Consider the following 25906-nt stretch of genomic DNA (forward strand, 5'->3'; position numbering starts at 1 on the left):
AGCCTATTGATCAATATCTGAAAACAGCTGCTTTGTCTATTTTGCATAGTTTCCTAGCTGTGTACAGCAGGAGGACTAGTCCAGTACCAGTTATATCATCATGTCCAGAAGCAAAAATCTATCATTATGTCTTAAACAAGTCTCTTGCAAATGAACACAATTTGAACACATCTAGTCTTTAAAATCCAATCTAAAAATCTGTATTCCATATCCATTAATTTTTATTGCTGAGGTACTGGCTTCCACATTTTAAATTTTGAACCTTTTATTTATCTTGATTTCCCCGGTGTCTTTCCTCTTTGTATTATATTTTTCCTTCTTTGATTTGGGAATTACACATTCTATTATCCTTAAGCTTTTAATATACATGGCTAACAAAACTGTTCAGAATTTTGGTTCCATCTTATTTTTAAACCATCCTATATTAAGATTATCCACAACTTCACAATTATAATCTTATTAATATAATTGAAAGCAACATCATTAATACTACTTCATACTTTTGTTCTCTTGTCCTTTAAATAAACACAGACTCTTTACAGCTTACATCAATCATAAATGATGGCTAATTCAGTTGTAGTGATTCAGTCATCAGAAAGATAGGGCAGTAACATTCACTGCAAGAACCACACCAAACCTTCGATGACAGCTGTCTCAAGCACATCTAATGAGTTTTTCTCAGCATTTCCAGCTGTGCTAAATAGCTGTAGCAGTTTATACTTAATCTAAAGCAGGCAGTCCCAAGGTACATTGCTGTTATAACGCCAATTAAGTCAGTCCTCTTAATTATAATTCTCTTCATCACAAACTGGAGTTGCTCCATAGCCACTAAAATTTGCTAAACTGAAAACAACGTTGCATTTTCAAATGCTCAAAGTCGCAAGCCTCAAAATCATTTGTAAGTCACTGTTGCCCCAAAATGTACAGACTAAAAATATACCTTCTTCCACTTAAATTTAAACAACACACACTTAATGACAGCCCCACACCCAGACTATTTCAAGGCAATTTAAAAGATGAATTTTGGAAATCACTGGGAGGGGAAGACATAAATCCTATTGATGTGGAGGGCATGTGACTGTGAACAGAATAAAGTTACTTTCCTAAAAGCCAGATTTAAAAAAAGAAAAGTAGAAAAGCAGGCAAGCCAAGAGCCCATTAGGCCTTCGTGGAACAGTTTGAATTCCGGTTCAACAATACTGTTTTTTTTTTTTTTTCTCTAAGTGATAATGATATCCCAGCTAGAATAATTGTGCTCTCCAGAAGCAATTAATCTGATTTGCAAACACTGATTTTTTCTTTTGCAAAAACTAATAATATTAGCCTGACCAATTATGAAATAATTCCTAAATTTACAAATTCCTAAATTTGTGCTTTCATGGCTTCCTTCTATTTTTAAATCTATATTATTTTAAACAAATTTTCCTTAAGTAGAAGTGACTTAACTTCATAAAAATCTACCATTTATGTAAATAAAACATTAACAAAAACAAAATTAAAAGAATTACTATAAATGAAACATTTACATTGCTGATATTAAATCCATTACTTGCATTCCTAACCATAACAATAAACATCAAGGTTAAAACTCTTTACCATTTTTATTACTGTCAATTTTTAATATGTAGGTTACTCTGACAGTCTACTTCTGCAAAGTCACCTGTTGAATTATATTTAGAGTACTGGTTAAATATAATTAGAAAATATTAAAAGAGAAGAAAGTACTAACATCTGTATTGATAAATATATTTGGAAAGAGGAAAAAATCTAGATGTAGAGAGAGTGTGGTATTCTACAGATGGGCTAAATAACATTTGGTCATTCACTGGTACTAAGCCTTTCATTTTCCATAAGCAGACAAAACCTGGGAGATTATTAAAAAACAGCCAAAACCCACACCCCCATGCTTCTTCTCTGGTGGCTGGCAGAAAGACATGTCTCCTGAAGGTGGGAGGAGCACTCACCTCCAGGCTTCAGGGAGTAATTCACTCTTCCCCCTTGCCTTGGCTACTCTTTCTTGGCAAAGTTTCCTCGAATTTAACTTCTCTTTCCACCAGAGTGGAATCAAGGTCGTCAATGAAAGGGGGAAGTCACTCAGCTTGCTTTGGTTAAGGGTACTTGGTTATGCCATTCGTCATTGTAAAATGGATCTTCTGGGTTGTCCAGCCCAGTTCTCCAAAAGAGCCAACTACCACAGGCTCAAGGGCAAAAGCCTTTTCATAAAAGTGTATTCCTGTGCCCAGGTGGATGAGGTTGGACACAGCTACTATCACCAGAAGTGGCTGATCTTAATAGGAAAATCTCGGTCAACTTCCTGTCCCCAGCCAACTTCTCACCTCCCATAACAAAGACACAATTTAACACGTGCCATCAACCACTGCAGTCCACTATTCAGGGCAGCCACAGCTGGGGTGTGTATTCCCCCAAGATTTACCAAGGGTCTACCAAGTGCTGGCTGCTGAACCAGGCTCAGGCACACACAGATCAATAGGCTAGAACCTTCAAGAACTCATGCTCAGGTGGGAGAGACAGATACACTAAAGGATACAGACACACACAGAAAAGGCCATGTTGTAGAATGTTAATAGCAAGAAGTACAATGTATGATGTGAGTGCCAGAGAGGGGCATCGACAGGATGGTGAGCTGGACGGAAAAATGAATTCTGAGAAGGCTTTTGGGAAGTGATGACTCCTAAATGATGATTAAAGAAGTAGAATTCCCCTAGTTTCTTGAAATTGTCCATGCTTAAAACTCAAAGGCTACCCTGGTTTATGTTATCTGGTACAGAGAGCTATGTTTAACATATATTCAAGTACGTACATTCATTCTCAAGTGTATATCTCACTGACAGACATCAGCATGTGTAGTGGGTGCTGTGCTGGGCTGCCCTCTAGGGCTGAAGCCCTCATCTCCCAGCTGATGGGTGTTGGGAGCAGACAGCTCTCAGACGAGAATCTCTCCAGGTCTCATCCTCAAGTTGAAGATGGCACCTCTCCCAAGGTCATGCATTCTTTTGGGTTCATCCACATATGACAACTGGTTAATGTAGGTTTATAAAGGCCTGGACCCCTCTCCCTCCTGTTAGGACAATGCTGAAGGGCTCACCTAGCTTGAGGGTTCCTGTAGGATTGTCTGACACCTCTGTGATGATTGCATCACAGTTGAAGTTCTCCCTCTGCTGCCTTCGTTCGTCACACAGGCAGAGATTTTGAAAGCTCTCCCATCGAACTTCCAGCACACAAATTTCTACCTCAGAGTCTGCTTCCCAGGGAAACTGATCTGTGACAGCATGTAAGGCATCGCTAATATCCTGTAAATATGCAGTGTGTACAACACAGCCCACAGCCACTGTTCTTCCACTCAGTGTCCTCGCCAGGCCCAACAAACAGTTCACTTCTCTCCGTCTCAGGTCTGAATCAACTAGAAACAGAACAAGAGTCAACAGATGGAGAACTGAGATCTCAACTTTAGTGCTGAATAAGTATACACTTAAGAATGTGGCTTAGTGCTGTGAGTCAGCTAATCTGTGAACTCCCAACCTCTCTCATGTCTAGTCATTGAGAAACCAAGATTCAATGAAATTCCTTGGCAGGGAGATCAGAAAAATGGGGAAAGAAGTGTTCCCCTTCCATCTTGGTGGTTTCTTACCCTGGCATATTCTATGCTAGCCTGAGGAAACCTTTATAAGTCTTGGCTTCTACTTTTGAAGAGGGAACCCAGTAACAGCTATCATTCTAACTTACATTTATCAAAAGGTAGGACATAAGGTATGGGGGTATTGTATTTTATAGTTTCATTAAAGAAGCCACATTAATCCATTAACAATTCTACTGTGTATACTGTGGTACTAGGCTACACTAAGGAAGTCCAAGAAAACTCTCACTAGACATAGTTCAAATTGTTAGAGTATGTATTTTATACTTTATTAGGTTCACATGTACTTGTCTGATAAATGCGTAATTCGGACAACTTAGCATATTCAGGAAAATAACTCCTAGAAAAATCACAGAATTTAGAGGGACAAGTAGCAACCGGAGTCTTTTTAAGGGAATCTAGTCCCAAATAAATGTTTTTACAAAATGTCTTCAGTTAATGCCTCACCTAGGTGTGATGTGATTCACTCAGACCAGAGTCTTGATCAAACAATTCCACTTCACAAGGTCATCGGCTCAACCACTGGGTCATTTGAAGGCTTTACACACACACATACATATATACACACATACATATATACACACATATACATACCATATATGAATGAGTCTTCAGGATAAGTATGAAATAGATACTAACATCTCAATATGGAATTCTCTGGAAAATGGGTATATATTTTAAACAATAAACCTATATTATTAATATTAAACTGAATCTGGCTATTTTCAGTCTCAATACCATATAATGCAAAGAATACCTGAGCTTTCCAAATGACCAAAGTAAACAAGCCTTTCTTCATATTAAGAGACAATTAACAGAAAAGCATTTCATGTTTTAAACTCTTAATAATTTAACTATGTATGAAGTAATTTGTCCTTAAAAACAACAGAACAGAAAACCTAATATTTATATATATACAGGATATGTGGACTTACATCAAACATATTTTCAAAGAAAAACTCAAAAGCTATTTTATGCTACAGCAACTACACTCCAGTCGTGTGGTGTATTAATAAGGAAATTTTCATGGCCATGAAATTTCTTTAGTATAATTTTTTTCTCTTAGAACCTAACCAAAAAAAGGCAAAGAGAGTTTTTTCATTATTTGAATCTACACGCACTTTCAAACTGAGGAAGGTATTTTCTTTTATATGTTATAATAAAAGAATTAGTTGCACGTAAAAAAAGCATTCTAAAAAGCAGTGACACTTGAAATTGTCCTGGAAATGAACAAAAGGAGTGAAAATGGATTTTAATAGCTTTGAGAGTTAATCATGCTATTCTCAGAGCAGGAGACTTTATCAAATTTATTTTATATAAATCTTTTGAATTCCTTTCATAATAGTTGTGAATCATGGCAACATCCCTTTAATATTATTTTTCTAACACTTAGGAAAACTTTTAAAACTAACCACCTACAATGATGACTTTTCATATATGAAACTCATTTATGGATTTGTAATAAAAATAAGGGGCAATGCCAGTAACAGACATACAGGGGAGCCATAAGCACATGTGAGTATGCATTAATAATTTTAACAAATAAAGTTACCCAGCTTTCCCAGTACAGTGTGGTACTACAGCAATAGAAGGAAAAAAGAAATCAATCCAAATACTGTATGTTGTGTTGCTCGGTATGCCAGAAACTGATAAAACAGAAAATTCTAAGAAAACAACACGTACAAAATAAAATAAATAATGTAGGACTTGACATGATATAGGCACTACTGTTTCTAAGTTAGCTGGTTGTCTGTTTGATAAATTTGGTTATTCAACAATCTACTGTTGGGGTTGGGTGTGGTGGCTCAAGCCTGTAATCCTAGCATTTTGGGAGGCCGAGGCGGTCGAATCATTTGAAGTGAGGAGTTCAGGACCAGCCTGGCCAACATGGTGAAACCCCGTCTCTACTAAAAATACAAAAATTAGCTGGGCATGGTGGCGTATGCCTGTAATCCCAACTACTCGGGAGGCTGAGGGACGAGAATCGCTTGAACCCAGGAGGTGGAGGTTGCGGGCAGCCAGGATCACACCACTGCATTCCAGCCTGGGCGACAGAGCGAGACTCCATCTCACAAAGAAAGTATCTACGGTTTGTCTTATTTCCTTCCTTGCTGAGCAAAACAAGTGTTCTGTAAGAAAAGCGATTGATCAACAAATCCAACATGTCTACTAAAAACGACTCTCTCCTGCAGGATTGTTTTATGTATGAAGAGCGGCACAGCCTTCTTTCTTTACTCACATCCACGTCTCTAGCTTGGCTTTCTGACTTTTCTGCCTTCCCAACCATGCTGCTGAGATTTTCCTGTGTGCTTATCAGCACGGTGAATATTATCACGTAAGGCAGTGCTAATGAAACAGTGGTGGACACAAGGCAAGGGCTAAGTACTTGGGGAATAAATATGGACTGTGCCAACTGGGAAGAGGGCTACTGAGCAATTACTGGTCCAAGTCAAAAACAGCCAACCAGCAAGGGGCAGAGGAGGCAGGGACCCCCCACCAGGAACACCACTGGACTTTTCTGTGTCTGTTCTGGAAGGTGAGACCCTGCTGGTCTTCATGTGCATGAACTTCCACAGGGGACATGGGAAGAGTAAGGAAATTAACATTCACTGCATGCCTACTATAAGTCAAGCATCAGGCAACACACTTTATATGTTAATATATGTGTAATATATATGTTTTTAATTACTAGGGTTCACAGGTGAACATATAAAAATGGCTTGTGGAGACATATGACAGATACTAAGATTCAGGATTACTTTTGAAAAAAAAACTTTTCAAGAATTAGGTATAACAGAATTAGGTTCTCAATATAGGATTTAGGGAGATAATCACAAAGAAGCTGGGCATTTTTTCCTTAATCCTTTCTAAAGGGATGATGCATTTTCACAATCTTCATTCTAGAGCACCCTCTGCTGGGAACAGTGCCACAAAGTGTTTGATTTCTTTAGGATTTTTTTCTCCCCAAATGCTCACAATTCACTTTAAAAGAGCTTTGTGGGTTTTTGGTTTTTTTTGGTCCAATAGAACCTGACAATTTCTATCCTGCCATGAAACTGTCCTTCAAGTAAAGCCTCACAGTCTATATTAAATAACTGGCACCTCTGCCCATCAAAGCCCAATGGCAGCTGTTTCATGTTACACCCCAGGGGCACAAGGGAGCTCCTGTTCCTGAGCCCAGCATTTTGGACATGTGCAGGAGGGACTGAATGTGGGAGGCTTCCCGAGGTCCCTGGCTGAAAGTGAGGGGGGCAGTGAACACATCCTGTACTTCCAGAACAGAGTAACCCATGGATATGCCTTCCCCTGGAGCAAGAGGTACCCAGGAAGCTACCAGGAAGACAGCTGGCCTCGAGACATCTTGAAAGGTCCCTGATGAAAAAGGGTGGAGGAAGGAAAGGCAGAGAAGTCTGAATCTCGAGGGAATGCTTCTGGGATCAAAAGCTTTGGGGCAGGCAGGTGGTGCAAAAGGGCGGCCAGAGGGTTTATAACCCACATCAGGGAACAGCAAAGTACAGAGTTTCCTAAAATCGAGGGGATGTCTCTAAAAAAAGGATGGCATAAGGAGAGCTGGAACCTGGACATACATCCTCATTGCAAGCAGCCAAGAGAGGCCAACAAACAATGATAGACCAATAAACAATCCCCAGTAAGCAAAACTCCAGCTTCTCTTGTCTTACTCCTCCTCCCTGCGTGGCTACTGGGAAAACTAACAGGATGAATAGGCAAGGAGAGGGGCTTGGCAAACTTGAGCTGGGTAGAGGGCGAAAGCATGTAAATTGGAGAGAGCGATATTTTGTTCTGGACTGCAATGAACCTTTAATAGCAGTTCCAATAACCAAAAGTGTCCAGAAAGCAAGGAGTTCTGCCAGGTTGAAGGCAGTCGTCCCAGGAAGACACGCTGTCACAGCGTGACGGAGGGCAACAGTGGGGAAACTAAAGCTGCTTCCTGATTGGAACTTCCTGAGATCTGCCTGATCAAGGCAAGACAGACCTGTCCATGCAGGAAGGCAGAGGAGGTATCTGTGAAGAAGGAAGATGAGTCACGAGGAGACAGCATCTAGGATATAAAGAGAAGTTCTCAGTGAACTTGGACTGCGGCAGCCGAAGGGGAGGTTGACGACAGCAAGCCAGAGAAATCTGCACACGTCCACAAGCACATCCAGTCTCTGCCCACAGGGTTCCTCCACCCACACCCACAAAGCCCGCATCCTGCCCTGTGTCCTGCTTCTCTCACACCCAGCAGCTAAGTTCTCTCCCAGGAGGCTGAGATGCTGTGATAAATCCTCCGTCCAGTTTCAGAGCTGAAAAAGCCCTGGAAGAAATAAAGGAAATGACCTTGAACAGATTAAGTGACTTGCCCAAGGCCACAGACTGAACTAGAATAAAAATTTCTGTTCCAGTACAGTCCTCCCACTCTAACACTGGCTCTCTCATCATAGACACTGTAAAAACTGTTATCTAAATACTAGGTTCTATGACTGGACTAAAAGCAAGTACTTTTATAACAAAAGCAACAATTAAATAAAAGCAACAATTGCAGCACATGCCTTTGGTACATGGTTATAAAGAGGACTACAGCTGGGCACAGTGGCTCACGCCTGTAATCCTAGCACTTTGGGAGACCAAGATGGGCGGATCACTTGAGGTCAGGAGTTTGAGACCACCCTGGCCAACATGGTAAAATCCTGTCTCTACTAAAAATACAAAAATTAGCCAGGCATGGTGGCATGAGCCTGTAATCCCAGCTACTCGGGAGGCTGAGGCAAGAGAATTGCTTGAACTTGGGAAGCGGAGGTTGCAGCGAGCCGAAATCATGCCACGGCACTCCGCCCTGGGTGACAGAGTGGGATTCCATTTATTGCTTTTCTCTAAGATGCAAATCACTAAATAAAGGCTGTTAAGAAATTGCTTCATTTCCAGTGAATAGCCTGAGAGCTAATGTGTCCACCAGCCATGGGTGCTTCTGGCCCAGCTAGTTCTACAGTGCACCTGCTTCTTGGACTCCCCCGGCTTTATCACACTTCTTGAAGGGCACAAGAAATTCCCACCTCAAGATTTTTTTCATGATCCAGATTTTTCTGAGTGAAGACTTGGAACTGGACCATCAATTCAGATTGGACCTGAGGCTTCTGAGGTGTCACAGCAGCAGAACTCTAGAGTTCATGTTTAAGTGACAAGAGTACTCCTCCATGTAGCAAGATGGTCCTTTTGCTCAGATCACATACAGCTGGGTTGGGAAAGGAGGAAGGAAGGAGCACTTACCTAGCCAGCCAGACCTGCCTGACCAGCCATGGTAACTGGTGGGATGACACCAGTCACAACAAGACCACCCAAGTTCTGGAACACTGCTTGAGGGAAGTCTACGCCCACTTCTTGTTTACGGAGCCCACGAGTTTTCTTACAGACTTCCTCTGCGTAATTCACTAAATAGGGCCCTGATCCAATAAAGATCAAATATAAAGGACTCACTTTATATTGTTCCTTTAGTTTTTTTTTTTTTTAAACAACTTCATTTATTACTTCTGTGCAGTAGAGATGCATCCCTTTATTTATTGCTATTCTTTAAAGTCATTACTCTTAGGCTGGGCATGGTGGCTCACGCCTATAATCCCAGCACTTTGGGAGGCTGGGGCCGGCGGATGACCTGAGGTCAGGAGTTTGAGACCAGCCTGGCCAACATGGTGAAACCCTGTCTCCACTAAAAATACAAAAATTATCCCGGTGTGGTGGTCCATGCCTGTGTAATCCCAGCTACTCAGGAGGGTGAGGCAGGAAAATCGCTTGAACCCGGGAGGCGGAGGTTGGAGTGAGCCGAGACTGAGCCACCACACTCTAGCCTGGGCGACAGAGCGAGACTCCATCTCAAAAATAAATAAATAAATAAATAAAACATAAATAAAGTCATTACTCAATTTTTGTGTGCCCTTTCCTCTTGATCAGGGAAACAGTGTACATAGTGGTTGAGAAGATACAGGCTGTGGCCCTAACAGACCCAGCAGGCAGTTCCAGCATGGACTTGCAAGATAATTACCCTAGTAGGTATTTTATTTTCTTTATGCATTCCTTCCTTCTCAGACTGTAGTAAAGATTATATCAGATGAGTTACGCAGAGTGTACATCTATTGAAAGAATGGTAGAAGGATCATCTGAACTATTTAAATTTGCTTTTCTTTTTATTTGCCTAGCTAGCAGAAGTGACTATACATATGTTTAATGCATGTGATATATTTCCACTCTATTTGTAAACACTAGCTGCTCACAGCAGCATTACTCATAACAATGCTGTGGAAAGCGACCCAAGTGCCCAGGGATGAATGGATAAATAAACTGTGGCACACACACACATGGAATATTGTTCAGCGTTAAAAAGGAGGGAAACCGACACACGCTACAAGATGGCTGAAGCTTGAAGATGTTACGCTAAATGAAGCCAGTCACAAAAAGACAAATACTGTAAGATGACATGTGTATGAAGTACCCAGAGCAGTCAAATACAAAGGGACAGACAGTAGAATGGTGGCTGCCAGGTGATGGCAGTGGTGGGTGGAGAGGGGTGGGGGAAATGAAGAGTTATTGTTCACAGGGTGGAGTTTCCACTTTGCAAAATGAAAAAGTTCTGAGGATTGATGATAACGGTTGTACGACAATGTCAATGAACTTAATGCCACTGAACTTGTAAGTTCACTTAAAGTACACTTCACTTAAGTACAATTTGTAAGTTGTACACTTAAAAATGGTTATAATGGTCAATTTTATGAGATTATATATCATATAATATTTTGGTAGCATATTTATCTTAATACTATTTCACTCAGATGAAGGTAAAAAATGTATATTATTTCATATATATGGTACGCAGAAGCCTTATGTATGAGGAGAAGATGTAGTAGATAGAAAACTTGGCAGAAACAATCTCCAAATAGATCTCAGAAAAGCCATTAAAAACAAATACGTGAGAAAAACAACAATAGCAACTGCACAAGAAAAGCTGGTAGAGTGGGAAGTTAGATGGGAAAGAAAAGGCATGAAAAACGGACAAATTTTAGGGTAACAAAATGTCCTATAAATTTATTTTTAACACATTCTACTAAAATCTGGCAAACTTTTTCTATAAAGGTCTAGATAGTCCATATTTTCAGCTTTGTGAGCCATACAGACTTCTGTGGCAATTACTCAACTCTGCAGTTCTAATTTGAAAGCAGGTGAAAATGGGTGTGGTTGTGCCACAAAAAAACTCCATTTACAAAAACAGGCAGCAGGCCAGATCCAGCCCAGTGGCAGCAGTTTTTTTTACTAACCCCTGGTCTAGAAAACCCAAATAAATAAAAGGACAATTTGGAATACAGAAGATCAATTCCCATGGAATAAAATACCATAGATTCCTGTTTTGTCCCCCAACGAAGTAGACAGAGGAACGTAAGTTAAAATTGAAAATGTCCCTTTCCTAACAAACTGCTAATTGTTTTTCAACTGAAGAGGTGTCTCAATGAGCTAAAAAGTTTGTAGTACATTCCTCATTCCCACTAAAAATGGAATAACATCCCACCCATATTAAAACATATTCAGAATGCTTCTCTAACAAGAAGTATTTCTTAGTACACAGGAATGAACTAACCAGAGTCAAAATTTTACTCCAAGTACCCCTAAGTTTCTTCACAGCTGATTCTCAAAATACATACTAAATTCTAGGCCAGTAACTTAAAAACCTATCACTTCAAGAGGTTGGTCCCTGTCAAGACCCCCAAGGAATATATGAATATTGATGAGAAAATGTCTAAAAGACACTCATTTTAATGTAAAAACAAGTGAACAATATGCATGAAAAGAGCACAGTTGTATAAAAAAGGGAAAGACACACTCTCTTTCCCCCATATTCTCACTTGTATGTACAAAGAAAATTTGTGGAAGGCTACCACACTCACCTCTGAGAGGCAGGATTCTGAGTTTTGAAAGGTTCATGTTTTACCTTACTAGGTACTTTTATAGTTTTTACTAGAAGTAAAATTACTTTTTTACCCTCAAAGTATTACTTTTAATATTAACAGTAATAGGTTGAGATTGCAGTTAAAGGTTTATCACCTCCATTATTAAGAGTCAATCTGAATACCAATATTTTTAACAAAAGAATATTCACTCATGGGACTTCTGCCATCCATAAAGGTCACCACATAATAAGAATATTTATACACACATCCATGAAACACAGTCTTTGGGAGTAAAATTTCACAGCTGTACAATACCTCAGCTCCACCCATCCATTTAGGTTCATCAGGAAACTCAGCACACAAAATATCTTCTGACTGATCGGTTCCCAAGACATGGTAGTAGAGCTTTTGGTGGAGATTGGTGGATGTCTCTGTGCCTGAAGGAGTTAAAAATGTACACTGAAATGTACTTGATAATTTTAAGAAAATCAATTCCACCCATATTGCAGAATGCTAGACACATTTAACAAGTAGCTGGCTGCAGGATACAAGGTTAACATACAGAAATCAATTACTTTCCTATATATTAGCAACGAACAAGTAGATTTTGAAATTAGAAACAATATATTAGCACCTCCAAAAATGAAATATTTAGGTATAAATCTAACAAAATATGTGTAAGATCTATCTAAGGAAAACTGCAAAATTCTGATGAAAGAAGTAGAAGAACTAAATAAATGAAGAGCTAGTCCATGTTCATGGATAAGAAGACTCAATATTGTCAAGATATCAGTTCTTCCCATTTTTGTCTACAGATTTAATGAAATCCCAAACAAAATCCCAGAAACATATTTTGTGGATTGACAAACTGATTCTAAAGTTCACATGCAAAGGCAAAATATACTGACTAGCCAACACAATACAGAAGGAGAACAAAGTTGGAGGACTGGCACCTAACCTCAAGATTTATTATAAAGCTACAGTGATCAAGATAATATGGTATTAGCAAAACAACGGACAAATAGATCAATGGAACAGGAAAGAGAGCCTAGTAGCCTTTTTAAAAAAAGGTGCTGGGACAACCAGACATCCACAGGCAAAAATATGAATCCAGACAAGATCTTACACCCTTTAGAGAAATTAACTCAAAATGGATCACAGACCTGAATGTAAAACATAAAACTATAAAATTCCTAAATATACAAAGAACTCAGCAATAAAACAAACAAACAAACAAAAAAATGATTAAAAACTAGGCCAAAGGCCTTGACAAACATCTGACCAAAGATACACAGATGGCAAATAATCATATGGAAAGATGCTCCACATTATATATCATTAGGGAAATCCAAATTAAAACAATCAGATATGGCCGGGCGTGGTGGCTCACACCTGTAATCCCAGCACTTTGGGAGGCCGAGGCAGGTGGATCACCTGAGGTCAGGAGTTCGAGACCAGCCTGACCAACATGGTGAAATCCCGTCTCTACTAAAAATACAAAAATTAGCCGGGTGGGGTGGCATGCACCTGTAGTCCCAGCTACTTGGGAGTCTGAGATACAAGAATTGTTTGAACCCGGGAGACAGAAGATGCCGTGAGCTGAGATTACGCCACTGTGCTCCAGCCTGGGTATTTATAAAAATACAAAAAAAAAATTAGCTGGGCGTGGCGCTAACTAGTCCCAGACAGAGTGAGACTCCATCTCAAAAAAAAAAAAAAAAAAAAAAAAAAAATTCAGATATAACTATACACCTGTAAGAATGGCCAGAATTCAGAACCCTGATAGCACCAAATGCTGTCCACGTTGTGGAACAAGAGGAACTCTCATTCATTGCTGGCAGGAATGCGAAATGGTGTAGCCACTCTGGAAGAGTTTTGGAGGATTCTTATAAAACTGAACAGACTCTTAACCACATGATCCCACAGTCATGCTCCTTTACCCAAAGGAGTTGAAAACTTGTGTCCAAACAAAGACCTGCATACAGATTTTTTACAGAAGTTTTATTCATAAGTGCTAAAACTTGGAAGCAACTGAGCATTCTTTCAGTAGGTGAACGGATACACTGTGGCACATTCAAACAATGACTATTTAACACTAAAAAGAAATGAGCCATCAAGCTGTGAAAAGGCATGTAGGGAACTTAAATGTATTATCAGTAAGCGAAAAAAGCCAATCTGAAAAGGCTACATACTGTCTAAATCCAACTACAGGATGTTCTGGAAAAGACAAAACTATAAAGACAGTAAAAAGATCAGTGACTGCCAAAGATTGGGGTGAGAAAGGAATGAATTGTTAGAAGACAAAGGATTTTTAGGGCCAGGGAAACTACTCTGTATGATACTACAACACTGGATACATGTCACTATACATTTGTTCAGACCTTCAGAATGTACAACACCAAAATCAAACCCTAAAGTAAACTATGAACTTGGGTGATAATGATGTGTCAATGTAGATTTACCAATGAAAAACAAATGTACCACTCTGGTGGGGGATGTTCATAATAAGAGAGGTAAAATGAATATGTGGGGGCAGGAGGCACATGAGAAGTCTCTGTATTTTCTTCTCAATTTTGCTGTTAACTTAAAACTGTTCTAAAAACTAAACTTTACTTTTTAAAAAGTTAAGTATCGGCCAGGCGTGGTGGCTCACGCCTATAATCCCAGCACTTTGGGAGGCCGAGGTGGGAGGATCACAAGGTCAGGAGTTCAAGACCAGCATGGCCAATATGGTGAAACCCCATCTCTACTAAAAATACAAAAAAAATTTAGCTGGGCATGGCGCTAACTAGTCCCAGTTACTTGGGAGGCTGAGGCAGGAGAATCACTTGAACCCAGGAGGTAGAGGTTGCAGTGAGCTGAGATCACGCCACTGCACTCCAGCCTGGGTGACACAGTGAGACTCCATCTCAAAAAAAAAAAAAAAAAAGGTTAAGCATCAGTTGAATATCAAACTGAAAGTAATTAACTCATATTTGCTGATTTTGGAGCCTTCTTTGAGGCTGAACTTCTTTTTTTCATTATGATGACGTACCAAGCTTTCAGGGCAAGGGAGGGAAAAACGTAAGATAATACCAGAATGTAAAAAAAGCTTCATGGCACTTAAGTGATTGTCATTGAGCTTTCAGGGACACTGGTAAGAAGCACATGGTAGGAATTGCTTAGCTTCATTTGTAAGGCTCCCATCACAGTCTGAGAGGCTACTGAGATGTTGGCTTTCTTATATCTATCACAATTACTAATTATTATTATTTTGTGCCACTGAAAGCTGATGGTAAATAATAACTTTTGTTTTTTACAAGTTAATGTAATAACGTTCTCTAACATGAATTGGCCAGTTATACTTTTTTAGTTTCCCAGAAGGTGGAAATAACTAACATTTTCTAACTCTGGGGCACTCTTAACACAAGCAGCTAATTTCGTTTCCAGAGCGCAGACATCTTTCTTTAGCCAACATCCTTGAATAAAAAACCTACTTTTAGCTCATCTTGTAATTCATTGGTGAATTTATAAAAAAGGTCTTGATGTAGCCTAATCAAAAGGCAGAAAAAGCTAAACATAGCCAAGAGATGAAAAACACTGTAGCCTTATTCTCAATTCAATTGTGGGGGGGAAAAAAAAACAGAAAAGAAAGCAAGGATATTTAAAGATGACAAAGATACAACAAGTCATGATAAGGGGACAACAGGTACAGCAGAAAGCACTGGAGTAGCTGTGTTTCTTGCCAGATCCCAGCCCTCCAGCAAATTACTGAGCCTCTGTGCCCAAGCTCCTAATCTCTAACACAGGGATTGTAAAACTTACCTGTAAAGATCAACCAACATAACAAGAAAATGCTACATACCACGTTGAAATGTGGGGTAGCAAAAGGAAGAAAATGACACATTGTACCAGTAAGGTACAAGGTACATAGCCCTTCCTGCCTGGGAAAATTTAGAAGTGAAGGAGCAAAGAGGGAGGAACCCCTTGAACACAACAGGATCTTTGTGCAATTAAAGAGAAGAACAATAAAGGTGTGTCCAGAAAGTAACAAGGAGAAAAGTATCAAGATAAATGGCAACCAACAGGTGACCTATAACTTCTGATCAGAGGAGAATATGCGATTACTGCAGTAGTAAAGTTTTATAATCACTCAACATAATCAAATAGTTTGGTTCGGTTTAAAAATTCACCTTCTCCATAATCTCCTTAGGAGATACAACACATCTATAAGAGACTGATTGATTGTAATAATGATCTCATTTTTCCGCAGTTCCCTGTATCTATTTCTCCACCCATTGAAAAGGGGCTGGCCCTCTGGCTTGCTTTAGCCAACAGAATGCAGCAAAGCTGACGTGCCAGGAGCAAGCCTAGGCATTAAGAAGGCTGTGTCATTCAGCTCCCCGTCTTGCAATTCTACTGAGTTGCCATGTGAGCAAACCCAGGCTAGTCTGCTAGTCGTCCCAGCTGAGGCCCCAGAAATGTAAAAGAGCCAAGCCAAGATGAACCAACTAACCTGCAGCTGACCACAGATACATGTTAGAACTCAGCCAAGGCCAGAAGAACTACCTGGCCAACCCATAGGCTCATAGCAAAAACAAATGTTTATTATTCTAAGCTACTACATTTTGGTGGGGTCTATTACACAGCAAAGCCAACTGATACAACATCCTTTGAGGAAACATGGTTCTGGACCACACAACCTCTATGTAGGGTTCAGCATCTCTTTTCAGTCACTTGAAGTCACACTTCATTTTGTGAAAAATGTGCTTCATCTGAAGTCTTCACTCACCATCACTTTTTCCATCCTGTTGAGGGTATGAGTTGTAGAACATTCCCTTCCCATCATGGCTCCAGGCCATACAGCTGAACTTGACTCTTTCAAGCACATCTGGAAGCTCTTTGGCACCATCAACTTTCATGAACTTGATTGTCACCCAGTCTGAGCCACTGGCACTCAGACCATAGGCAAAATATTCACCATCTTCGCTGAACGCGTAACCTATGGGACACAGGAGAAATCATCCAGTGACAAACACGGAACACAACTCCACGGTTCTCTATGCCATCTAACAAAGCTCTCTTTCATAACACGGAGGTAAAATGTGGCAACAAAAGGAATAGGAATCTGGTAGTGAGGAATCCTGGGGGCTCAGCCCAAGTTTTACAGGAATTACCCTTATAACCTTAGACAAGCTTCCTAACCTCTCCAGGTCTTAATTTGTCTATAAAATGAAATATTAGATTATATGCCTACTAAAATGCTTTCATTTTGAAATTTTTATAATGCAATAGGCAGTTCAGTTAAAAGCAGAGCTCATCTGGGACTTCTGTCATATTTTATTTATACTCTAAAGGGAATAAGGAGAAAAAGGAAACTGCTTTTAGAGTAATGACTGAATTATGACACATACCATCTAATAGAACTAAATTGTAGTCATTAGGTAATTTGGGGGATTGATTCCAAATTATCTAAAATCCCTTGTTACAGCCTCATTTTTGGAGCATTACCTGTGCACAAGGATTAATGTCCACACTGTCTGACCATTACAGGTCTAGGTAAATAAAGCCTGAGGGTTTGCAGTGAAGGCGCCCGGAGTGCACATTCCACAAGAAATTGTGAAAGGAAAAGCAACATGTCTATAGACTGTCGTGCCATGCACAGTCCTTTAGGGCCCTGGCGGAATGTTCTAATCACTATGGAATGTTTCCTGGCAAATACTTGTGTTTCATATTAGCTTTTTAAATTATGAAGTATGTAAAGCATTCAATACAACACCTCCTATTGGAGACTCTGACACCAGAGATTTCCTCTTAGGCTGTTTGCTAAACGTTATTGGGGAATGAAAATTTTAAGAAGCTCAACTATTATTAGAGGTTTCCTATTCTTTTACGTGGAATTTCATTGGTTTAAAATTTCACAGAACCTACTCATTAACCATTGTAGGTCCTATAAAGTATCTAGGCTCATATGTATGTAAATGCAGAAAAGAGTCTAGAAGGTGATAGGAAAAAGAAACATATTCACCTTTTATTCTACATAGCACTGGAGTGTTTGAATTGTTTATATATATATATATATATATCTCTCAGAAAATTTTCAGAAAAATTTAAATAAAACATTTTGATTTGAAAAGTATGTTTAAAAATCATATACTACAAAAATAATCTGAATGTTTACTCCTTTTGTGATAACTTCCCTATAATACCACTCTTAGAAAACTCAATGACTGTTTGAGGCAGGTCTCATGCCTAATTTAGCTTCTCGCCCATCAAGGCTTTGTCCATAGCAAACATTCCATAAAGAAGTCACTAGAAGAATGCATTATCAGGGTGGGAGTTAAGACCCTGTCCCTCTGGATGGGCTGCAAGATAGATCCTTGTGGAAACTAAATGAATTCCTATATGGGATATGTTACTTCAACAGAACCAGTGTATTAAATTCACTGAAAACTACAAGCTCAGATTCATGGAAGAATCTGAGCTGGCTGATGTCTTATTTTCGATACTGGTTCGATAAAGGATCATTGTTTATATACACAGCCTATTCAGAGGGAGGGGAAGGTGGACCACTGAATGACTGGATCATGGTTAGAAGTGTTTGTATAAAAAAGGGTCTTTGCACAGGTCTGATGGAACGGGGCTCTATAACTCCCATCTTATTGATTACAGAGGACTTCAATGTCTCAATTTCTCAATTCTAGAGGGCCATAACTAATCATATGGTTTTTTCTATAAAACCAGAAGGTACTACAGGAGAAATGCTGAGCCAACGTCATCTAGAACATCATTATCATTGTAGAGTTTACAATTATTAAAATACAGAACTGGAGAATAACTTAGTTCCTTACCCTAGAACTCTGCTTACTGCAGAAACCTTGGATAATCTTCTCTATGGCCTACGGAGGAGGTTATCTTAGGGGCAGAGTTAAGTAGGAGATGTACAGCAACTGTGGACAAACTTAGTCTTTAAACCTCCATCTTCAGGGAACAGGATACCCAGCTGTTCAATTTCTACAAGATTTGTGTGTTTTTACTTGTAATTCTAACATGTTGACAATTAACTAGATTTTTAAAACTCTAATTGCCTCCTTCCCAAGAGGGAAACTGATCTGATAAACATTCTTTCCTGTTTAATATTTATAGTTGGAATAATCTTTGTACAGCTTAAACTTCTTATAGAAGACGACTTATTTTTTTCTAATCACAGGTAGGTCTCAGGGATGTTGGAGGAAATGATGATGATATGTCAAGATTCCAGAAGCCCTAGAAGCTAATTTGGGTCCAGTGTTAATTATTTTCCAGTTCTGCTTCATGCCATCAGAGTGGAAAAGAGGAATGTGACTATTCATGTATTCTAAATATACTGTGCAAAAATTAGCTTTCCTGATATTGTATGTGCATCTGTTCCACAATATGGTCCACACCCTGCCTGGCATTTCAGAGGTAAAGCAACTGCATTAACTTCAGAGCTCCAAGTGAGGGTCTTGGGAGTTCCACGGGCCTCTCTGTGTAGCACTTACCTCGGAGTGCCACTGTGCCATCGTCAGACAGTATGTTGGGGTCCAGGAATACTCTGGCCTCACCCTCTAAGGAATCCTGTACATATAATACTCGCTGGTTCTGCAAACCTGTATTGTAAAAATAAAAATACCTGGGGAACAGAGATGGTCTTTATTCAGCTGTGGAGTTTTCTATTTGTGGAGTAAAACCAAACACACACAAGCAAAAACCAAAACAAAACCAAAGACCTAAAAAGGTACCACTGTAATCTGGCCATCAAAGGGACGTGGAGACTTGGGTGAAAGGTCCCATCATTTCTCTCTACCTAGGGCTTGTTAACAGAATTGCTTTCCATATTCAAATCCTGTATTGTAATCCTGCACATTAGCCGAGTAGAGGCAAATAAAGACCATTTTATGTGTTAAAATAAAAATTGATATTCAAATAAAGCAGTAACTTTTTCTTTTAAATGAAGAAGAAAGCAGACTTTTCTAAAATAAAATTCTGGTTCTTTTCCCTAGCAAGGCTGCTAGGGTGGAAGGTCAGTACACTTTCTCTGTAAAGGGCAAGACTGCAAATATTTCAAGCTCTGTGAGCCATACAGTCTGTCACTATAATACTCAGGCCTGTAGCTGCAGCACAAAAGCAGCTATGGACAATACGTAAACCGATAAGCATGGCTGTGTCCCAATCAGACCTTATTTATAAAAATAGGTAGGCAGCCAGGGTTTGGTAGGCAGACTGTACGTTGCCGATCTCTGTAAGAATGGCAGAGGGCTGAAGAAAGTCTAAAGTAAATGTGTGATAGTGGCTCCAAAGAGATTTAATGAAAGATCAAGAAAACATCTGTAAGTGGGTGTTAACGGGACAGGAACAAGAGAAGTGAATTCACCCATTTCACCATTCTTTGACAGAAGAAAAACACAGAATTAAATGTTTCCAAGTAGTATACATCAAAGATAATTAACTTCGGAGGCAAACAACCCTCCACTGCTGTCTATGAATCATCCTATCTCACCAATTACTACCGATAAGACGACAATTTCCTATAATCTAGATTTCTTTATATGACCTATCTCTACTAAATTTCTTAACTATTATTTTAACAATTTGGACAACACCTAATAGATCAAAAATATTACTCTCATATTCAGGCATAGAAATTAATTCCTTATAATGAATTAATCTTATACAAGGACATGTTATCTGGAATTTGTATTTTACAATTTAAGAAAGCATTTACTTTGAAAATAAAAAGGAAATTCAGTAAAAGCAGTCTCACCGTTTTCCTTTCTTGAAGTGGCAACTATACTTGGGATAATCATATAGTTCAGTCATTCTCTCTTTGTATAAACCTCTGATGGGACACTGCTCAAGAAATGGCACAGTAATCTTATTCTGGGCCTCCACAAAGGCCTGTGGAGAAATTAAAATGGACAAAGCAAGTTAAATATAAAATTTTCCATGTGAAATATTCTCCACTAATATGTATCAGAAAAAGCACACTTTGTCTCTTGGCCAGTGCCTCTTCTCTCTCATTACCAGCCTCTCTCACCTCCTTACTCTTCTTCATACCTGCCCAGCTCCTGCCAAGTGACTGATTAATATGTAGTAACAACCAATGCTTACATGGTACTAACTCAGCTAATGCTTACAGAGCAAGTATTAATTTATTTAGAACTCACAATAATCCTATGGAGAAGGTCCTTTTATTAGGCCAACTTTACAGATGGGGAAACTGAGGTTTGGAGTGGTTAAAAAGTTGCCCGACATCATACAGCTAGGAAGTGGCAGATGGCAGAGTTGGCTCCCAGATCCACGCTCCTAACAAACACACTATACTGTAGCTCAGATCACACACTGCCAATAATCTGCATTTACACAGTGCCATGGTTCCAGGCTTCTTATTCAGCACCTGGCCATCCCAAGAGAAGTCAGAGTCAAAGAGAGAAAGTTAGGGATACCCAGGCGCTATTTATCGATTTTGGCTTTCTAAGACCTACTACCATGTTAATTTCAATCAGAGAACTTTGCTAAAATTTGCAACCAAAGAACATTGAAAAAACACTGGAGGCCAGGTGCAGTGACTCATGCCTGTAATCCCAGCACTTTGGAAGGCTGAGGCGGGTGGATCACTTGAGGCCAGAAGATCGAGACCACCCTGGCCAACATGGCGAAACCCTGTCTCTACTAAAAATACAAAAATTTGTCAGGCGTGGTGGTGGGTGCCTGTAATTCCAGCTACTCAGGGTGGCTGAGGCACAAAAATCGCTCGAATCCGGGAGGCAGAGGTTGCAGTGAGCCAAGATCGTGCCACTGCACTCCAGCCCGGGCGACACAGGGAGACTGTCTTAAAACACACACAAAAACAAAAAACACCTGAAACAAGTGGCATTGCAGAAGAATATCAGCAACATGGTTTATAAGAAAGGCAAGAGATGGCCGTCAGGAAATACTGGTAGTGAAGGCAGGAAAAGGGGCTTTTACAAAAGATGAGTTGTAGCCAAGCACACCCTATTTGTAACTAACCAGTTAAAAAGTTGACAATACCATAAAAACTTGGCTACTAGTAATTCACATCTGGCTATTAGCAAGAAATGAAACAAGAACATTGTATCAGCTTTAAATTCAATAGAAGATTTCATCAGATGTCTATAAATAAGTAAATCATCAGGGAAAAACTTCAGGAAATTAAGACCATAATATACTTTGAATGGCAGGGAAAAATGCATTATTATCAGAGTTCACTTTTGGATACATCATCAAACTCTAAGGGCCCATCCAAGCTCACAATGGTCTTCAAATGTGCAACAATGCTTTGGGTTCCCCTACAAAAACCACCAATCCCGCTCTGGAGAACCATGATTTTGTGGTGAGACAAACTGTTCCAAAGCTCATTGATTACGATGCATTTAAAAACAAGAGACAAGGGATGTAAAGTATGAATACAGTAATTAACATTTTTGCAAGAGGACCAGTTCAAGAAAAATAAAACTGTTACAGGTCACATTTCTGATTTCATTTAAACAGAAAATAAAATTTACTGAGTCCCACAGAAATACAATTCCAACTATCACTAGGGATTGGCAATCTTCGCCCTGGCCCGCTTTCCTGTGGCTCTGGAGATCAGAATGGTTTTTGTATTTTCAAAGAGCTAGAGGGGAAAAACCAACAGAGACTTATGTGGCTTGCAACATTTAAAATATTTACTATGTGGCCCTTTACAGGAAGTTTGCTGACTGCACTTTCCCTCATTAAAAACATCAAGGAGGAAATTGGATTTTGTTTTTTAGTTATAAAATCAATGCCTATCTGAGAAACCACTCAGGGGAGCATTTTGGAGATCACCAAGTGTGTCCAAAAGCACTACTTCATTTTACAGTGGAAGAAAACACCATGTCTACTTCACAGATATGGAGATGGAGGCAAGTGGTATTAAAGTCCCCTGGTTAAGGTCATGCAGTGAGTTAGCAAAATCACTCAGAGACTGAAAAAGGATGTGGAGATGAAGCAGATCCACCCAGGAAAGAAGGAAGACGCAATCTGGGCCTCCTATGATTTTCTTCTGCATGAACTGGGCTGTGCTGGGTAGGAACATCAGGGAGCTGAAGCATCCACGTGGACCAAACACAAATCTTGTATGTGTGTTTACACTGATCGTGGCATTATGGATGGATAAGTGACAAGTCCAAGCTAAAATCCCTGTCATCACGGAGCTCATGCTACTGGGGACACACCCACAAAAAGCCAGAGGGTTGCAGAATGGTTGGTTCTAAGGACATACACAGGGTAATCAGCAGAGCAATGCTGCTTGATACCCAGTGTCAACTACAGATCAGTGTTGGCCTGAACTGTTTGCTACCAGCCCACAATGAGAAGAGTGCAGAAAACAAGAGTGAGTGCTGAAAACCTTTATGGCAATTTGACATTACTATGGCATCTTCATTATAGTTTGGAAAAACCTCAATCCACAAATGGTTTGGAAATTTACAAACCAGCCATTCCTTGCAGATCTTGAAAATCACTGGGAAAGAGGGCACCTAATTAACAGGGTGGTCACGAAAGCCCTTCTGAGGAGGTTTCAAATTGAGGACTGAGAGGGAGCAACCATGCAAGGTGGGGCAGAATGTTTCGGGCAGAGGAAACAGCAGGTGTGGGAGTCCTGGCAGGGGGAATAACTTGGCAGGTGTGAAGAAGAGTAAGGAGGTGAGTGAGGCTGGGAATGAGCTGAGGCCAGACGACCAGACATGAGCTACAGCAGGCGGCACCTGGTGGGCAGATATGATGTTTCGATCTCTCATCAAAGTGCAAATAAGCCATGATTGGGTAAGGAGATTTACTTTTTGAAAGATTACCGTGCTTTGGACAGAGAACAGACTATAGGGGAGCAAAAGCGGAGACAGACAGGCCAGTTAGGAGGCTGGGACAGTGGTTCAGGTGAGAGACAAGGCCAAGAGGAATGGCTGGTCTCTAAAAGGGGCAGGAACAACCATTATAATGGGAGTGGAAACAGAGAAAACGGGCACAGCACATGTTAGTTTGCAGTTTTGGCTATTTCCCAGAGGGCCTCACCAGAACATTCTAGTCAGAGCCCTAAGAAGGATTCCACACGAGACCCCAGCATGCTGAGGGTCTTGGCTGGCCCCTGCACTTCCACTGAGGGATTCTCTAAAGAGGGTACCCTGAAGATGTCATTTCTCTGATCCTTCTGATTTGCATGAGGCTGCACTTAGGCCTACGGTGGGTCCAAGGGTCAGAGGCTGCTCAACAGATTGCTCAGTTCATTTTCCTTGGAAAAGCAGAATTGTGTTCTCCTGCTGTTTCTCTATTTTGCTTTGCTTCTTTCACATGTCTCATGGTATAATTACAACTACTGCAACATAATTCATCTCACCCTGAAGCAGACACACTGGCTTTTCACATATAAAATTTTCATAAAACTGTTATGCCAGGCATAAAAATGCTACCAAATAATTCTAGGATTAGTACATCCTATTTTGTCACCTCCTACCCACAAATGTTAGCTAATTACTTTAAATAGATCATTAAAGACTGCACTCTTCCAAGTCAAATGTCTAGACGTAAAACCAGAGTGTCCAAATTCCTAAAAGTCTCAAGTTTTTTCATAACACACATCTTTATAACTCGGGCAAATCCTTTTCATGAAGGTGGTAGAAAATTTCTGTAAAGAAGCTTTGTTAAATTTAGGGTTACATAAACGCCAATAATATTTCTGATATTTTAACCAGGGAAATGCCTTCGTGGTCATTTATGTATTTAACAGGTATACCATCTTGGTTGATCTAAATATTAGAAAAAAAAATTGGGGAAAAGGGAGAAAAAGAATAAAAATAAAGAAAAAGAAAATGGAAGTGTTACATGGTGATAAGGAAGCAGGGTGAGGAAAACACAAATTCCTTGTTGTTCAAGGAGTTTCAGTACCCGCAGTCTCATTCTAGGATGTATTAAAATAACTGAAATATGAAAGCCCTGATGCACGCAGCTGAGCTTCTAAAGAGAGTCAACAGTTTAGATTTTATATCCATAGATGAATCTGAACACATTTTCCTAGCAAAGAGTAGCTGCTCAAAACTAAGAAATCTTACTTATATCTCATGTGCCTTGACTATTAGAAAGCTTAAAAGCAAAGCAAAGCTTCAGTTATGCAAGATCATTAAGTTCTAGAGATCTGCTGTACAACACTGTACCTATAGTTAGCAATACTATATTGTGCACAGAAAAATCTGTTACAAGGGTAGCTGTCATGTGAAGTGTTTGTACTGCAATTTAAAAAAGAAAAAGAAAAGCTATCTGGAAAGGGGTGGCTTAATTTGGGAGCTGAGATTCCTTTACTCCTAATGTCTTCAGAAAATTTTTTTCAAAGTGCCCTCATGTACTCTATTTTAATACACAAAATACTGCAGTCCTACGAAATAAGCCAGGCACGGAAAGATGAATACCTCATGCTCTCACTTATATGTTTTATTTAAAGGAGTCAAACTCACAGAAGCAGTAAAATGGTGTTTACCAGAGGCGGGGGTTGGGGGAGATGTTGGTAAAAGGACACAGAGTTCCAGTTAGACAGGAGAAATAAGTTCAAGAGATCTGTTGTACAACATGGTAACTGCCTGAAAATTGCTAAGAGGGATTTTAAGCGTTCTCACCACACACACACACACACACACACACACACACACACACACACACACACACAAAGTATGTGAGGTAATTACGCATATGTTAAATAGCTTGATTTAGCCATTTCACAATTTCTACATATATCAAAATGACGTGCTACACACCTAAATATATACAATTTTCACTTGTCAATTTTAAAAAATTGACTTACGAAATACAGATACAGGCTCACTTACTGATTGCTCCACATCTGAATATATAATTCTAACTTTTCCCTTTGTAAATGGAAGTGTAAATTAAAAATACTGTTCACTTAAAAAAAAACTCATCTTTTTACAATTCTTACATAAATGAATAAAAATTATGCCTAGAATTACTCATTAAATAAATATTTATACAAAACACTACAATGTGCACCATGGTGATTAACAAGATGAATGAAAGATAAAGATATGTGCTAGAGGAGAACAAATAAAGGGGAAGCTACTTCCAGGGCAGGGCAGGGTGGGCTGGGGCAAGTGCCATTGGCAGGCAGGCAAGATGACCAGGAGGGACTTCCAGGTAGAGACTGGCTCAGGCCCGGGTATCAACCTCCCCTCTTCTGAAATACCAATGAAAACTAAGAGTGGTGCTATCTACATCCCAAAGGCTTTGAGAGCATCTGTTACAAATAACAGATATAGGACTTGGTTAAGCAACTATC

The 25906-nt window shown here is 39.7% G+C and overlaps 1 protein-coding gene across 1 annotated transcript in view; it reads right to left on the reverse strand.

Moving 5' to 3' along the window:
• Positions 1 to 25906, reverse strand: part of PREP (prolyl endopeptidase) — a 128126-nt gene that overhangs the window by 81959 nt on the left and 20261 nt on the right. The window contains exons 3-6 of the mRNA XM_034962627.3: positions 20348 to 20481; positions 19086 to 19216; positions 16355 to 16564; positions 11899 to 12020 (exon numbers count right to left, since the gene is read on the reverse strand). Coding sequence (XP_034818518.1) covers positions 11899 to 12020; positions 16355 to 16564; positions 19086 to 19216; positions 20348 to 20481 — 597 coding nt within the window. The remainder of the gene's footprint in view (positions 1 to 11898; positions 12021 to 16354; positions 16565 to 19085; positions 19217 to 20347; positions 20482 to 25906) is intronic.

This window comes from Pan paniscus, chromosome 5 (assembly GCF_029289425.2).
Source record: "Pan paniscus chromosome 5, NHGRI_mPanPan1-v2.0_pri, whole genome shotgun sequence".
In the NCBI taxonomy this organism is placed as follows: Eukaryota; Metazoa; Chordata; class Mammalia; order Primates; family Hominidae; genus Pan; species Pan paniscus.